Genomic DNA, 18568 nt, shown 5'->3' on the forward strand with positions numbered 1-18568 from the left:
AAAGTTGTTTAACCTCTCTGTGCTCCAGTTTCTGTATAAAGTGGGACATGACACTAACTACCTTATGGGGTTATTATGATTATTAACAGAATAAGCAGGTAGAACCATTTGTTATATTAAGAGCTCACTACTTGTTAGCTTGTTGCAGTTATTACTATAATTGGATACTTGGGAATCCCATGGAGAAAATATATCCTGAAGATCCTTTTGTGACCATGCTAAGGAGTTTGGACTATAATTAGTGGGTAAATAACATGATTAGGTTTGCTACCTTATTAATTCTGGCATTGATTTGGAAGAAGCACCTTGATGGTAGGATATTGTTTTACCTCCTAAATCAAAGATTCTGATTCTTTGTTTTTATCTCAACACTGTTCACATGCACAGAATACTTCAGCAACAGGTATACTTCATGCAACAAGTATTAGTTGTTTTCTGTGTCCCATGCATTAGGAATATAGCCGAGAACAAGACAGTCGTAGTCTTTGTTCTTATGGAGGTTAGAGTCTACCGGGGGACATTAAAGAAAAAATAAATTTATAAGATAATTACACAATGAGATCTTTTTACTCTGCAGATCAAGCTCTGTCCCTCCCTGTGTAAAAAGCTTCAGTAGCTTTATAGCACTTCAGAATAAAGTATAAGACCATTCTACATGACATGTGAGGCTTTGGGATCTGGCCTCTGCCTGCTCATCTCTCTTCCCTCTATGCTTCCGTTTTACTGTCATTTAACACTGAACTGTTTGTGGTTCACTATACTTTCCTTACCTGCCTCTGTATCCCTGCAAATGTTGCCCTTCCACTTAAATGTCCTTATTTGCTTACTTAACTAGTTTTCATCCTTTAAAAGCAGCTAATGTTGGGATGCCTGGGTGGCTCAGTTGGTTAAGTGTCCAACTTCAGCTCAGGTCCTGATCTCAGTTCGTGGGTTCGAGCCCCACATCAGGCTCTCTTCTGACAGCTCAGAGCCTGGAGCTTCCTTTGGATTCTGTGTGTGTCTCTCTCTGCCTCTCCCCTATTTGTGTTTTGTCTCTCTTTCAAAAAGAACAAACATTTTTTAAAAACCTAAAAAAATTAAATAAATAAAAGCAGCTAATGTTATCACTTTCTCTAAAGAGCATACCTGATACTCCACCCTTCCCCACTAAGCTGAGTTAGATATCTTCCCTTAGTACTGTAATGATGTCTTCTCATTTCTTATCCCTGGACTTAGACATTATCTTATAGTTGCCTTCATTATATTGGGAACAATTACCTTAAGGATAAGATATTTTTATTCTTATCTCTTAGAACAGTGCTTAGCACATGATTGTTATGCCATCATTTACATCAAACAAATAAACAACTGACTTGATAGCAGTTCATTATCTTATCAGACTTAATAGGAGTCTAAGGCAGTGTAGTAGAGATGGAGAAAAGCAACTGGTTTCAAAAATATCTTTATAAGTTGGGATCAAAAATAAGTAGCAGATTAGATACGGGAAGAGAGTTTCTAAGTGAGGGAAGCTAACTTCTAGTCATGTCATTACATGAGACTGGTATTCCAAGTGGGGAAAAAGGTGAGGAGTCATGATGAATGCATTTTGGGGTATGGTAGGTTTAAAAAGGGTTTGGAGTCTATCCAGAAAGAAATAGATATTAGACATTCAAAAAATATGGATACAAGCTTGAGATTGGTCAGAGGAAAGAACCATAGATTTTGGAGTTATCTGTTAATGGTGTTTGAAACTATTGGAATGGGTTTTTACCCAAGAAAGATGAAAGATAAGCATTTTGGAATGGTTTCCTTAAGAGGTAAAATTTGAACTAATGTGTTTTAGGAAGCATGGAAGGGCATAGTGAGTAGAGAGAATTATTTTATTTTCTTCAATGATTGAGATCTTCTGGTTTCCTTAATTAATGCATTTTTCTTTTTATTATTTCATGTGATTTCTGTATTTCATCCTATAATTAGTTAGGATATTAATTCTGAAGATCATAGAGATTGGATACCTGTTATGTTATATTTCTCTTCTGGACCAAATTCTAGATAAAGTTTTCATCTTGCTGAACATTTTTCCTTATCATTTTTTTAAACGTTTTATTTATTTCTAGGAGAGAGAGAGAGAGACAGCGTGAGCAGGGGAGGGTCAGAGAGAGAGGGAGACACAGACTCTGAAATAGGCTCCAGGTTCCGAGCTGGCAGTCAGCACAGAGCCCGACGCGGGGCTCGAACCCATGAACCGCGTTTCCTTATCATTTTGTATGTGGACTCATGTCATTGAACAAAAAACTGAATAACTGTTGTGATTTGTTTATTTAGAAAACTCAGCTCTAGGAATGTTCTGTCTGGCTTCATGATTCTTAATGATGATCCTTATGATGATGATTCTAATGACAAGCTTGGTCCTGGTGTCTATGTAATTGAGCACTCCTATCTCAGTTTACTATTTATGAGGCTCAGCATGGCCCTCAAGTAAATCCAGAATGCTGTTAATCTTTAATGGCTTCCTCAGGTTTATGTGTGAGGATGTTTTAATGTCTCTGGGAGTACTGTTTCATTTTGCTGTTTTCCATTACTTGTTATCTAATTTTTTATATTCATCTTTATAATACAAAGTCTAAGTCTAGATCCCAAATCAATATTTCTTTCTTCATTGTTCCCCTAATTGGGCCTAGTATCTTACAATAAGTCAAGTGTCTGAGGGGAAAACTAATTATATCCATTACTTAAACATGCTTTGCTTTGAACAGCCTTGCTCGGGCCTTAGTACTTCATAGTGAGACTGTCAGGTGAGCTGTGTTACCATCATCTACCAGACTGGGCATATATGACCATCAATCAGTTTCTGCAAAAATCACTTATCATCATCATCATCATTATCATTTTTCTTAATGTTTTTTATTTATTTTAGAGAGAGAGAGAGAGAGAGTGAGCAGGGGAGGGACAGAGAGAGGGAGACAGAGAATCCGAAGCAGGCTCCAGGCTCTGATCATCATTATTTTAAATGTTTTGTTTTGAGAGAGAAAGAGAGCACACAAGCAGGGGAGGGGCAGAAATAGAGTCAGGAACAGAAGATCCAGAACAGGTTCTGTGCTGACAGCAGTGAGCCCGATGTGGGGCTTGAACTGTGAACTGCGAGATCATGACCTGAGCTGAAGTTAGACTCTCAACTGACTGAGCCACTCAGGCACCTCTATTATTATATTTATTGTAGCAATACCTCTTGACTTTTCTCTACCTAGCCCAGCCTAAAACTACAACAGTAGCAGTGTCATGCTCGATAGTGATTCTTCCTTGGGATTTGGGAGTTTATCAGAATCTCCAGGGGTACTTATAATTTGAAAAAGTCCCCCAGGTGTGATTCTGATTTGCTTCCTCTTCCTACTCCTTCTTCTCCTCTGAGAATCACTGGTTCATCTAGAAGCTTCAGCGTAAATAGGCACATTTATTGGGATATTATCCTTGCAGAGTTGAACTCCCTAATCCCCCACATCTCCCCTTAGAGTGGTCCCAGTTGTTCTTTCTAATATCACAACTTCTGAAACTAGCTTCTACCTGTCACCAAGGGTGTAGCATACCACCAAAGCAGCCTTGTTAGTGTTTGGAAGCCTACAAAACAAGGAAGCCTCTACTAGCTTGAAGGCTAGGTTTAATTGTGTGGTTTATTTAAATGCGAGCCTTTTGCAAAAACTTAGACTAGAGTCCAGGATTTATAGTAATACCATTCACCCACCCCCACCAATTTCATTCCAGTATTTTACGATGAAAATTTTCAAATCTACACCAACGTTGAGAGAATTTCAGGATGAATACTTGCATATCCAGAATCTAGATTGTTAATTTAGGTATAACATGATTAAGCAAGTAGATTAAAGTGTTAATTGTACCCAAATATGCAGCCCTCTATCCAACTGTTCACCTTTTTAAGCATTTCATGGTAAATTACACATATTAGTACAATTTGCCCTAAATACCTTGGCATGCCTATCATTAATAAGAGTTGAATATTTATTTATAGCTTTTTCTTTTTGATGTAAAATTTACATACAGTGAAGTGCCCAAATCTTAAGTGCTCATTAGCTGAGTTTTGATAAATGATAAATCTGTGTAACCCAAAGCCGTGTCAAGATATAGAAGATTATAACACTCTCTTTTTTTCTGCCCAGATTATTCCCTCTTGACTTCTATAGTTTCTGACTTAAAGGTAAGAAAAAGGCTTGTCAGTGCTTGTAGGACAAATAGGGATCAGTGTTTAATGATGGATCAGTAGATTTCTGTCTTTTCAGGTTTTAAGTAATTATTTTGGGAAATACTGTATCTAAGTATTGTATCTTATATAGATATCTTATATCTATTTACTTATGTATTTTATAAGTCAAAAGCTCTAGTTTAATGAAATATGAAGAAATATGCATAGAAACATAAGTGGGGAAGAGAAAGGAATTGGAGGTGAGATGGGGAAAATCACATAAATAATAATGTAATATAATTTACAGTATGTACTAATGTATGGCTAATTGATTATATATTATGTATATCTAACATCATGAGATATCATAGTCTATCCTGACAACAGTGACATACCATTTATAAAGAATATCAACATATAATCTGCCTTTAGGAAATACACATTAAATTCCTCTCACTGTTGATCTTGGGTGCTTTTCATTTTATTTTTAATGCCTTTATGTCTGGTAAATATCTCTTATTTGGCTTATTTTTAGAGTAATGTAACATTTTAATGTATATCAGTATATTTAAAATATGGTATACGTTTGAAATTATTTGCTTGCATTTTATGAGGAGTAACCTATAAATGTATTTCTAATAATTCTGGTTCCAAAAGGAGAAGCTGTGACAAAAGTAAATTGTGATATTTTAATAATAAAAAGATATGGCAAACATGCAGGCATTTGCATATCTTTCCTGAAATATTGCATACTGGCTTTGTCAGTGCTGTAAGTCCATTTCAAGGATGTTGCCCTTAGTGCATTAGTTTGGATAATGAGCCTTATAAAGTACATTTATAACTTGTGGCACTGCAAGGAGATGGATTCTGATTTTCATCCTTTTATCTAGCCACATTGAAAGAAGGTCAGTGGAGTGTTCCATATGATTCATCGTCCCAATACATATCAGATGACAGAGACCTGATAATGTCCATGCATAAGTGTTTTCCTTATTTAGAAATAGCACTCGAAAGAAATCTTTCTGTGATTATCCTTTGAAGTAAAGTGGAAACATATTAAAAGAAGTGTTATCCCTCTTTTTTTGTTGGTTTAAAACATTATCGCATGTGTGACCAGATAGCTATTCTTAAAAAAAAATAAAGCAACACTTAATAGAAAAATAAAAAGCCTTTAGTGGCTTTTAGAGACTGAATGGTATAATAAGATATTTAATTATCTTTTCTTTCCTCTTTTCTTAGATCCATTAAGAAAAAAAAAGTCTGTTTTCTAAACAAAGGAAAAGCTTTTATGTTTCTTTCTTTCTTTTTTTGTTTTTGAATTTCTAAGGACATTTAATTAATGTTTACCCACTTCTAATGGCATCTTCAGGAGAAAGGGAACCACACAGTAGTTTAACAATCAAAGTCAACTTGTTAAACACATATCCACAATTATATCACCATTAAGCTAATTCCATGTGGTCTCTTAAAAACTAAATTATTTTTCATCCCTGAATTTACCATATTTTCAACAAATGTTTAGGGTGTAGGGCTTTCTTTTGTTTGTTTCTTTCTTTCCTTTTTTTTTTTTTTTTTTTTTTTGCTTGCTCAAGTGATTAATGAGACTACCCTGGGCAGACTGAGGAGTTCCCAGTGTCCAAGACAAAGCTTTTATGTTTGTAAACATTAGAACGCTTATACTTTTACTGTAATACTTATACTAACATTATTCTTATTAATAACATTCAAAATAAATATTTAAATTCTATTCCATGCTTATTATAGTTTAAAGACTTCAGAATAGCAACAAGAATATATGTTCTTTAATTTAGTGTCAATTTTATGTCAAAATGTGAAATTGTATACTATTTTGAAAGGTTTATTAGATTCACAATTATAGCTGATTATTTTTTCAATTCTGTAATCATTAATGAGAACTTTTTTTGCTGTGTTTATCTTCTTTGTAGATGTAAAGCAATCATAGATCAGTTTGGTCAGAGAATAATTTCTAAGCATTTCCTTGTGGAGGACAGTTACTTTTCTGAGAACACATGCTCACATGTACAATACCGGTAAGGCACCCCTCCATCCTCTGTCCAAGGGAAGGTTGACAGTTCTGTATGACTGTGTCCTTCACGTTAGACAGAAATGTATACCAAACCAATAATACATCCAATATATCCAACTCTTATAGAGTCTTGTTGTAGAGGAGTCCAGTCTAATTTTGACTCCTTTGCATAATCTGAGGCTTCTCTGCAGCTTCTTTCATGAGCCAAGGAAAGATTAAAGGAGAACTTGACTTGGTTTGAGGAAGTGACACTTTGATCATGACTTAAATCTTTAAAACATGACATCTGGTAGTTATGTAACTATAAATGAAACTTATCTGTAGAAACTGAATAGCTGATTAACTGTTTCGTGCATTACAGGCAGATCTCCAGGTCAGTCCTGATTACGGATAGATCTATATTAAAAGCAGACTCAGATCAACAGGTAATTTTAGTCCTGTACTTTTTAATAAATATTGTTAAATTAATCTATACAGTAATATGTATAAATTAATATTGGTGAAATAAAATGTACAAAGCCATTAATATATTTAATGCATTTTTAAATACCTAATGACAATTCTGTAATAATCTTGGTTTCTTAAAGATTTCCTTCAGCAAAATAAATAATTACATCTTATGTAACAGATTTATTCTGTGCAAATTGGACTAAATCATAGTTTCAACAGCCATTCTATGAAATTGAAAATATATAGTTATGGAAAGAAAAAGAAAATCCTCAGACAATACATTTAAAACTCTGGGAGGTGGGGCGCCTGGGTGGCTCAGTCGCTTATGCGTCCAACTTTGGCTCAGGTCATGATCTCACAGTTTGTGGGTTTGGGCCCTGTCTCAGGCTCTGTGCTGATGGCTCAGAGCCTGGAGCCTGCTTCAGATTCTGTGTCTCCCTCTCTCTTTGTCCCTCCCCTGCTCACACTCTGACTCTCTCTCTCCATAAAATTAATTAAATGTTAAAAAAAAAAAAAACCTCTTGGAGGAAAAAGGGTATGATAACCAACCCTAGAGCAGTGGTTGCAAGCTCCCCAGTAGGTCTAGTATAAATGAGTACCAGCACACATATCTGGTTCTGATACTTCCTCATTACCATTGTTCTTTTCAGTACCTTCTTCCTTCTCCTCACTCCCAGCTTTGTATGAATGTCTTTATGCCTATGATTTTTCCTCAGTCTGTACTCTTAAATTCCAAAAGGATGCCCCCTTCTTCTAATCATATCACGCAGTGACTGATGAAACCAACTTACTTATTAGTTCAGTGTGACTCTTAAGACCTTTTCTACATGCTACTGGTAAACATAGGTTTCAAACATTCCTTAATTTAGAAGTTTTCTGAGGGGCGCCTGGGTAGTTCAGTCGTTGGGCATCCGACTTCAGCTCAGGTCATGATCTCATGGTTCATGGCTTCGAGCCCTGCGTCAGGCTCTGTGCTGACAGCTAGCTTAGAGCCTGAAGTCTGCTTCAGATTCTGTGTCTCCCTCTCTCTCTCTGACCTTCCCCTGCTCATGCTGTCTCTCTCTCAGAAATAAGTGAAACATTAGAAAAAAATTTAGAAGTTTTCTGATATAAAACACATGTTTGTTTTGCATATGATCATAAATATTTTCATTTAATCATTGAGTAAACAGTGGGTATCTTTTACATGCCATCCAGTGTGCTGAGATCTGAAGAGACAGTGCTAACTATGATAGCATTTCTGCCCTAATGGCTTGCTGTCTGGAAGATACAGATATAGGCAGATAAATAGCAGCTATAGTTCAACATGACAAGTGTGAACAAAGAATAGTACAACAGCTATTGTAGTGTTCATCACACTTTTCTATAATTGCCACTTGACTTGTGTGTAACTTCCAGTAAACTATAAGCTTTGTGAATGTGTTGAAGAGTGACAGAGAGGCAGAAACTTGAAGAGAGAAAATAGAGACAATTTTGTAGAAGCTGAACTGGGAAGAGTATGAAAGAGAAAGTGATTCCTGAAGAGAGTTGTGGAAGTGAAGAGGGCTTTTCTTTTCTTTAAAAGATTTGTTTTTATTTCAACTGATACAGTAGACCTAGCAGAGAGGGAGGAAGAGGTTGAAGATATTCAGGAGAAAAGAAGATAACTGATTCAGCAAGGTCCAGGTAAAGGCTGAGGAGTATGGGTTTCAGAGAACAGGTAAAAGTGTTCCGCTTAGAGGGAATGTGAGACACTTGAAATAAGAGGGTGAATGCAGGACCGTTTGTAGGTCTAGGAGTTCTCATTTGATGGGATCCATTTACTCTTTAAATTATAAAGTGAGGTCATCCCCTGAGAATGGGGTATAAGAGTGGGGAACTGGTCAAAGCTCAAGGAATAATAACTGGAGAGTTGAAGAGTGACCTATCTCATTGTCAGATGGCTGCACAGTGTTGATGGCCCAGTTGAGTCTGGAGGTTATAGGTGTACAGTGGCGTTAATTTGCCCTTATCCTTTCAGCTCTTCCATTCTCTTACCCCCACTCACTCTTCTTAGTGACCTGTTAAGAGACCTACAATTCCTTGTCCCCTCTTTTTCCTCATAGTTTACCATTCTGCCCTCTTCCTTTTCCGTGTCCTGGACCACGTGTTGGATTTTCTTAACTGACCTTCCCCCAACACCAATTCCTATGTAGCCATGTTCTTCTACTGTGCCCACAGAGGAAAATCTTGTCTCTGGATGAGGCTATAATCTACATGTGGATCACAGATGAATCTTTGAGATAAACACAGAATCACAAAGACTGGCACTGCCACAGATTCAGGGTTGCCAACCTCATTCAGCTGGACTCTCACTACCTACCACCAGTTAGTTTATCCACTGGCCTCAGATAGCTCCCTCTCCCTTTCCTCTCAATGTCTAGTCCAAATCTTTACTATTTTACCCACCTTTCTCTCTCTTAGCTCTTTCATCTCACCCCTCACTTCACTGAGAAAAGTAAGGCCACCTACTAAGCACAATGGCCCTTGACCTCCTGCCCCACCAACCACAACTGATATACAAATACAGAGACTAACCAGAGGTCTCCCCTCCTTGTCCAAAGCTAACCCCATTCATAAGTGTTCTTGATACACACACATGCGCAGACACACCACCCTGCGTCTCTCCTGCATCTTTAACCTTTCCCTACTACTGCTACCTTCTCTTCAACCTATATACATGTGGTATTTTTGTTCCAAAAATAAAAATTAAAAAAAAAACCCACAAAGCTCCTTTTGCCCCCACCTCTAATTGTATCCTATCTCTCCCCTGCTCTCATCAACATTTTCAAGACAGTATCTATACTTGCTGCCTCCTGCTCTTTACCTCTCATCCATTTCTAGACCAGCCTGGCTTTCGCCTCCACAATTTTTCTTGCTAAGTTTATTAATAACTTTATAATGATCAGGAGCACAGGACATTTTTTGATTTTCTTCTATTAGGTCTTTTCTGTACATTTGACAATGTGGATTATTCCCTTTTTCTTAAAACTCTATACTCCTTTAGATTACATGACACTGTGCTCTCCTGGTTCTCATAACTCTCTGAATAGTCCATCTCTGCTTCTTTCGTGGGTTCTATCGATCCTCCTCTTAAATACTCGGGTTCTCCCAGATTCTCACTTCAACCCACATTACCTCTTGCTCTATGTACACTCACTCCTGGACTCCATGTACTTTCATGGTTCCAACTCTTCATAAATGTTGGTGACAGCCACTTCTGTATCTCCCAAGAATGTTGGCAAGACTTCTTACTGGACATCTATCCCAGAGTCCCCTCAAACTGATCATACTCAGAATTTAACTCACCATCTTCACTCTCAAAACTACTCATCCAGTGTTCCCCGCCTTCATGAGAAGCACTGATGTCCTTCCCACTAACAACTTCTTCCTCCCATCTCTGCTATCTCCTGAGCCTCCAGGTCCTCTCATTGTAGGTCCTTGAATTTACTCTAAATGTATATTTGATAGCATTTTATCCACAGTAGAAGTTCTTTGAGAACTGGAGTCAATCCTATCAAAATTTGTTGCTGCTTTATCAGCTAAATTTATGTAATATCTAAATCCTTTGTTGTCATTTCAACAATCTTCACAGCATCTTTGTTAGAAGTAGATTGCATCTCAAGAACTACTCATTTTCTTTGCCCATCCATAAGAAGCAACTCCTCTGTTAAAGTTTTATTATGAGATTGCAGCCATTGATCACTTCTTCAGAGTCCTCCTCTAATTCTAGTTCTCTTGCTTTTCTATTACATCTGCAGTTACTTCCTCCACTGAAGTCTTCATGAAATTCATTCATGAGGGTTGAAATCAACTTCCTCCAAACTCCTGTTAATGTTGATGTTTTGAACTCTTCCTATTCCCAATGGCATCTTGAGATGATCCTTTCCCGAATGTTTTCAAATTACTTTGCCCACATCCATCAAGGGAATCATTGTCTATGGCAGGTATAGTTTGACAAAATGCATTTCTTAAATAATAAGACTTGAAAGTCAAAATTCCTTGTGGATCCATGAACTGCAGAAAAGATGTTTGATAGGTAAAGATAGGATTCAGTGTGTAGAAAGGGAGAGGCTAGGGCTTAAAGGTCCCTGGGAGTAAAGCTACATATTTTAAAACAATGCTGGAAACATCTGACCAGGAGAAAAACTCGCTCAGGCATAAAGTTTTTCTTAAGAATGTAATTAATACCATCTACTCCCTTCATGTTCCTCTCAGGAATAAACAACTCAGCCCCTACGGGTATCAAGCCAATTAAAAAAAAAAAAAAAAAACACCCTAAAAAGAAACAAAAAGAAGAGGAGGAACAGACCAAAACCCTTTATAAATAAAGTTCCTTGCTTATAGTCAGGGGTATTCACTTTCAGATGCCCCGTCTCTATAAAGAGAGCTTTCATACTGTTCTTACTTTCTGATCTTATATTCTGCTAAACTTTTGCCTACTGCTCATTTCATTCTGTGTCTACCTCTTCATTCTTTGAATCAGCTAAACACTGAAGGGCACTCGAGTTATTATTCTGCAAGAATGTGTTAGCAAGCATGAAAACAACATTAATCTTGTTGTACATAGCCATCAGAGCTCTTGGATGGACCAAGTTCTTTGTTAATGAGCCATCATATTTTGAAAGGAATCTTTTTTTCTAAGCGGTAGGTCTCAACAGTGGGCTTAAAATACTCAATAAACTATGTTGTATTATCCAGGATTTGTTGTTCCATTTAGAGAGCAGAGGGAAAATAGATTTATCAAAATTCTTAAAGGCTATAGAAAACTTATGAAGGAAATTGAAGAAGACACAAAGAAATGGAAAAACATTCCATGCTCATGGATAGGAAGAATAAATATAGTTAAGATGTCATTACTACCCAAAGCATTCTACACATTCAATGCAATTCCAATCAAAATTGCACCAGCATACTTCTCAAAACTAGAACAAACTATCCAAAAATTTGTATGGAACCACAAAAGACCCCGAATAGCCAAAGGAATACTGAAAAATAAAACCAAAACGGGAGGTATCACCATCCCAGACTTTAGCCTCTACTACAAAGCTGTTATCATCAAGAAAGTATGGTATTGGCACAAAAACAGACACATAGACCAATGGAACAAAATTGAGAACTCAGAAGTGGACCCAAAAGTATACAGCCAACTAATCTTTGACAAAGCAGGAAAGAATATCCAATGGAAAAAAGACAGCCTTTTTAACAGAGGGTGTTGGGAGAACTGGACAGCAACATGCAGAAGAATGAAACTAGATCATTTTCTCACACCATGCACAAAAATAAACTCAAAATGGATAAAGGACCTGAACGTGAGACAGGAAACTATCAACACCCTAGAGGAGAAAGCAGGAAACAACCTCCTTGACCTCCACCGCAGCAACTTCTTACTTGACACATCCCCAAAAGCAAGGGAATCAAGAGCAAAAATAAACTGTTGGGACCTCATCAAGATTAAAAGCTTCTGCACAGCCAAGGAAACAACCCAGAAAATTAATAGGCAACCAACGGAATGGGAAAAGATAGTTGCAAATGACATATCAGATAAAGGGTTAATATCCAGAATCTATAAGGAACTCACCAAACTACACGCCCGAAAAACAAACAACCCAGTGAAGAAATGGGCAGAAGACATGAACAGACACTTCTCCAAAGAGGACATCCAGATGGCCAACAGACACATGAAACGATGCTCAGCATCCCTCCTCATCAGGGAAATACAAATCAAAACCACACTGAGATACCACCTCACGCCAGTCAGAGTGGCTAAAATGAGCAAATCAGAGAACTCTAGATGCTGGCGAGGATGTGGAGAAACGGGCACCCTCCTACACTGTTGGTGGGAATGTAAACTGGTACAGCCCCTCTGGAAAACAGTGTGGAGGTTCCTCAGGAAACTAACAATAGAACTCCCTTATGACCCAGCAATAGCACTGCTAGGAATTTACCCAAGGGATACAGAAATGCTGAGGCATAGGAGCACATGTACCCCAATGTTCATAGCAGCACTCTCCACAATAGCTAAAACATGGAAAGAGCCTAAGTGTCCATCAACAGATGAATGGATCAAGAAGATGTGGTTTATCTATACCATGGAATACTACATGGCAATGAGAAACAATGAAATCTGGCCATGTGTAGCAACATGGATGGACCTTGAGGGTGTTATGCTGAGCGAAATAAGTCAGGCAGAGAAGGACAAATATCATATGTTTGCACGTATAGGAGGATTAGGAGGAACTTGACGGAGGAACAAGGGGGAGAAGAAGGGCGGAAATGGTGGGGGAAAGGGAGAGAGGCAAACCATGAGAGACTCTTGAATGCTGACAAAAACTGAGGACTGATGGATGTGGGGGGGAGGGGGGGAGGGGCAAGGGCACTTGTGGGGATGAGCACTAGTGTTATGTGGAAACTAATATGATAATAAACTATTTGTAAAAAAAAAAAAAAAAAAAAAAAGGCCTTAGGATTACTAGAATGGTAAATCAGCAGTGGCCTCAACTTAAAGTCACCGGCTACATTAGCCTTTAACAAGAGAGTCAGCATGTCCTTTGAAGCTTTGAAACCAGATGTTGACTTCTCTTCTGTAGCTATGAAAGTTCTAGATGACATCTTCTTCCAATAGAAGGCTGTTAGATCTCTGGAAAATTGGTACTGTATTGTAGTCACCTTCATGAATTATCTTAGTTACATCTCCTGGATAACTTGGTGTAGCTTCTTTATCAATACTTGTTTCACCTTATGCTTTAAAAAAAAAAATTTAAATTCAAGTTAGTTAACACACTAAAGTGTACCTTTGGCTTCAGAAGTAGAACCCAGGGATTCATCTCTTACATAGAGATGTAAGAGTACATCTTACCCAGTACTCATCCCAATAAGTGCCCTCCTTAATGCCCACCACCCATTTAATCCATCCCCTCACCCACCTCCCCTACAGCAACCCTCAGTTTGTTCTCTGTATTTAGGAGTCTCATGCAAAAGAGTTCCCCTTTCTCCACATCCTCGCCAATATCTGTTATTCCCTGTATTGTTAATTTTAGCCATTCTGACAGGTGTGAGGTGATCTCTCATTGGGGGTTTGACTTGTATTTCCATGATGATGAATGATTTCAGTATCTTTTCATGTGCTTGTTGGCCATCTGGATGTCTTCTTTGGAAAACTGTCTATTTATGTCTTCTACTAATTTCTTCACTGAATTTTGTTTCATGGGTGTTGAGTTTGATAAGTCCTTTATAGATTTTCGATACTAAGCCTTTATCTCTTATGTCATTTTCAGATATCTTCTCCCATTCCATCAGATGCCTTTTAGTTTTGTTGATTGTCTCCTTAGCTGCGCAGAGGCCTTTTATATTGATCGGGTCCCAATAGTTCTTTTTTTGCTTTTACTTCCCTAGCCTTCGGAGACATGACCTGAGGCCGAGGTCAAAGAGGTTGCTGCCTGTTTTCTCCTTTAGGATTTTGATGGTTTTCTGTCTCACATTTGAGTCTTTCATCTGCTAAAAAGACTGTCTTTTTTCCATTGGATACTCTTTCCTGCTTTGTCAAAGATTAGTTGGCCGTATATTTATGGGTCCATTTTTAGGTTCTCTATTCTATTGTTCTAAGTGTCTATTTTTGTGCCAATACCATATTCTCCTGATGATTACAGCTTCGTAATACATCTTAAAGTCCGGAATTGTGATACCTCTAGCTGTGGTTTTCTTTTTCAACATTACTTTGGCTATTCGGGGTCTTTTGTAGTTCCATACAAATTTTAGGATTATTTGTTCTAGCTCTGTGAAAACACTGGTGTTATTTTGATAGGGATTATATTGAATGTGTATAGATTGCTTTGCGTAATATTTGTTTAACAATATTTGTTCTTCCAATCCATGAGCATGGAATATTTTTCTGTTTTTTGTGTCTTCTTCAATGTCTTTCAAAACCTTTCTATGTTTTCAGCATACGGATCTTTTACCTCTTTGGTTAGGTTCTAGGTATCTTATGGGTTTTGGTGCAATTGGAAATGTGATTGAGCCCTTGATATCTCTTTATTCGTGTATAGAAATGCAACTGATTTCTGTACATTGATCTTTTTTTTATGTTTTATTTATTTTTTTGAGAGAGAGAGACAGACAGACAGTATGAGCAGGGAAGGGTCAGAGAGAGAGGGAGACACAGAAACCGAAGCAGGCTCCAGGCCCTGAGCTAGCTGTCCGCACAGAGCCCACTGCGGGGCTGGATCCCACAAACGGTGAGATCATGACCTGAGCCGAAGTCAGACGCTTAACTGACTGAGCCACCCAGGCACCCCTATACATTGATCATATATCCTGTTACTTTGATGAATTCATGTATCAACTCTAGCAGTATTTTGGTGGGGTCTCTTGGGTTTTCTATGTACAGTATCATGTCATATGCAATGAGTGAAATTTTTACTTCTTCTTTGCCGATTTGAACACCTTTTATTTATTTTTGTTGTCTAATTGATGAGGCTAGGCCTTCCAGTACATTATTGAGCAACAGGAGTAAGAGTAGACATCCTTGTCATGTTCCTGATCTTAGGGATAAAGCTCTCAGTGTTTCCCCACTTTGGATGATATCAGTTAGAAGCCTTTCATTTTGTGGCTTTTATGATGCTAACATATATTCCTCCTATCCCTACTTTTTGAGGAATTTTATCAACAAAGAATGCTGTATTTTGACTTTTTTGCTTCTATTAAAAAGATATTGTCAGGGTGCCTGGGTGGCTTAGTCGGTTAAGCGTCCGACTTTCGCCTAGGTCATGATCTTGCGGTTCGTGGGTTCGAGCCCCGAGTCGGGCTCTGTGCTGACTGCCAGCTCAGAGCCTGGAGCCTGTTTCAGTCTGTGACTCCCTCTCTCTCTGACCCTCCCCTGCTCACGCTGTCTCTCTCTCTCCTAGAAATGAATAAAATATTAAAAAAAAAAGATATTGTCCTTATCCTTTCTTTTTTTAATGTGGTGTATCACATTAATTGATTTGCTAACATTGTACCAAACCTTCAGCCCAGGAATGAATCCCATTTGATCATGTGAATAATTCTTTTAATGTAATGTTGAATTCAATTTGCTAGTATCTTGTTGAGAATTTTTGCATCCAGGTTCATCAGGGATATTGACCTGTAATTCTCCTTTTCAATGGGTCTTTGTCTGTTTTTGGAAACAAGGTAATACTGGCTTCATAGAATGAGTTTGGAAGCTTTCCTTACATTTATTTTATTTTATTTGTTTATCTTTTAGGAACAGTTTGAGGAAAATAGGTATTAAATCTTCTTTAAATGTCTGGTAGAAGCCCCCTGGGAAGCCATCTAGCCCAGAACCCTTATTTCTTCAGAGACTTTGATAACTGATTCAATTTCTTTGCTGGTTATTGGCCTGTTCAAATTTCCTTTTTCTCCCTTTTCATTTTGGTAGTGTGTGAATGTCTAGGAATTTATCCATTTCTTCCAGATGGTCCAGTTTGGTGGCATATAATTTTTCATAGTATTCTCTTCTAATTGTTTTTATTTCTGAGGTGTTGTTTATGATCTCTCTTTCATTTGTGATTTTATCTATTTGGGACATCTCTTCCCTGTCAAGGGGTTTATCAATTTATTCTTTCAAAACACCAGCTCTTGGTTTCATTCATCTGTTCTGGATTTTTTGTTTTGTTTTGTTTTTTATTCTATATTATTTATTTTTGCTGTAGTCTTTAGTATTTTCCTACTTCTGCTAGCTTTGGGATTTATATTTTGTTCCTTTTCTACCTCCTTTATGTATAAAGTTAGGTTGTGTATTTAGACCTTTCTTGGTTCTTAAGATAGGTGTGAATTGCAGTGTATTTTCTTTTTAGAACTACATTTGCTGCATCCCAAAGGGTTTGGGCTGTCATATTTTTGTTTTTCATTTGCTTCCATATATTTTTATTTTATTTTTAATTGTTTTTTTTTTTTTTTTGAGAGAGAGACACAGTGTGAGCGGGGGAGGGGCCGAGAGCAAGGGAGACACAGAATCTGAAGACAGGCTCCAGGCTCTGAGCTAGCTGTCAGCACAGAGCCAGATGCAGGGCTCGAACCCATGAGATCATGACCTGAGCTGAAGTTGGACGCTTAACTGACTGAGCTACCCAGGTGCCTTGATTCCATATATTTTTAAATTTCTTCTTTAATTTTCTAGTTAACACATTCATTCTTTAGTAGGGTGTTCTTTAACCTCCATGTATTTTAGGGCTTTTCCAAATTTTTCCTTGTGGTTGATTTCAAGTTTCATAGTGTGATCTGAAAATATACAATGGTATGATCTCAATATTTTTGTATCTGTTGAGAGCTGATTTGTGACCCAATATGTGATCTACTCTGGAGAATGTTCCTTGTGCACTCAAGAAGAATGTATTCTGCTGCTTTAGGATGAAATGTTCTGAATAAATCTGTTAAGTCCATCTAGTCCAATGTGTCATTCAAAGCCATTGTTTCCTTGTTGATTTTCTGCTTAGATGATCTGTCCTTTGCTATAAGTGGTGTATTAAAGTCTCCTACATATATGGTATTATTAACAATAAGTTTCCTTATGTTTGTGATTAACTGATTTCTGTATTTTGGTGTTTTAAGTTGGGGGGCATAAATATTTAAAATTTTTAGCTCTTCTTGATGGATAGATCCCTTAATTATGATATGTCTTTCTTCATGTCTTGTTACAGTCTTTGTTTTAAAATCTAGTTTTTCTGATATAAGTATGGATGCTCTGGCTTTCTTTTGACATCCAGTAGCATGATAGATGGCTCTCCATTATTTCACTTTCAATCTGTTGGTGTCCTCGGTCTGAAATAAGTCTGTTGTAGGCAGCATATAGATACCCATTCTGATACCCTGTGTCTTTTGATTGAGGCATTTAGTTCATTTACATTCAGAGTGATTATTGAAAGATATGAATTTAGTGCCATTGTGTTATATGTAGATTTTATGTTTGTGGTAATGTTCTCTGGTCCTTTGTAATCTTTGTTGCTTTCCACTCACAGTCTCCTTTAGGATCTCTTGCAGGGCTGGCTTAAGGAACATGAACTCCTTTAGTTTGTGTTTGTCTAGGAAAGACTTTATCTGTCCTATTCTGAATGACAGGTTTGTTGAATAAAGGATTTTTGGCTGCATAATCTACTTATTCACATTGTATATTACCTGCCACTCCCTCTTCTAGCCTGCCAGGTTTCAGTGGACAGGTTTGCTACTAACCCTGTATCTATCTTTGTAGGTTAAGAACCTTTTGTCCCTAGCTGCATTTAGCATTCTCTCTTTATCTTCATATTTTTCAAGTTTCCCTAGGATATGTCGTGATGACCTTTCTTGATTTTTAGGCAGTTCTTTGTGCCTCTTAGACCTGGATGCCTTTTTCCTTCCCCAGATTAGGGACGTTCTCAGCTATAATTTGTTCAAATAAATCATCTGCCCCTTTTACCTGCTCTTTTGGGATGCCTATGATTTTGTTTCAAGGAATTACTTAGTTCTCTAATTCTTCCCTCATGATCTAGTAATTTCCCTTCCCTCTTTTTTTTAGCTTTATAATTTTCCATAATTTTATCTTCTGTTTCAACTATTCTCTCCTCTGCTACTTCCGTCTTTGCTGTCACTGTATCTAGTTTATTTTGCATGTCCATTATAGTATTTTAAAAATCCATCCTAGGGGCGCCTGGGTGGCTCAGTCGGTTGGGCTTCTGACTTTGGCTCAGGTCATGATCTCACAGTTCGTGGGTTCGAGCCCCTCATTGGCCTCTGTGCTGATAGCTCAGAGCCTGGAGCCTGCTTCAGATTCTGTGTCTCCCTCTCGCTCTGCCCCTCCCCCACTCATGCTCTGTTTCTCTCTGTCTCAATAATAAATAAACATTAAAATTTTTTTTAAAAAACATCCT

The 18568-nt window shown here is 37.6% G+C and overlaps 1 protein-coding gene across 1 annotated transcript in view; it reads left to right on the forward strand.

The window, feature by feature from the left end:
- CHM (CHM Rab escort protein) overlaps positions 1-18568 on the forward strand; it is a 247159-nt gene that overhangs the window by 163406 nt on the left and 65185 nt on the right. Inside the window, 2 exon segments of the mRNA XM_039220144.1 lie at positions 6121-6225; positions 6583-6646. Of these exon segments, the coding sequence (XP_039076075.1) occupies positions 6121-6225; positions 6583-6646 (169 nt within the window).

Source organism: Hyaena hyaena, unplaced genomic scaffold, assembly GCF_003009895.1.
Source record: "Hyaena hyaena isolate Hyena2069 unplaced genomic scaffold, ASM300989v1 scaffold_865, whole genome shotgun sequence".
NCBI classification, from domain to species: Eukaryota; Metazoa; Chordata; class Mammalia; order Carnivora; family Hyaenidae; genus Hyaena; species Hyaena hyaena.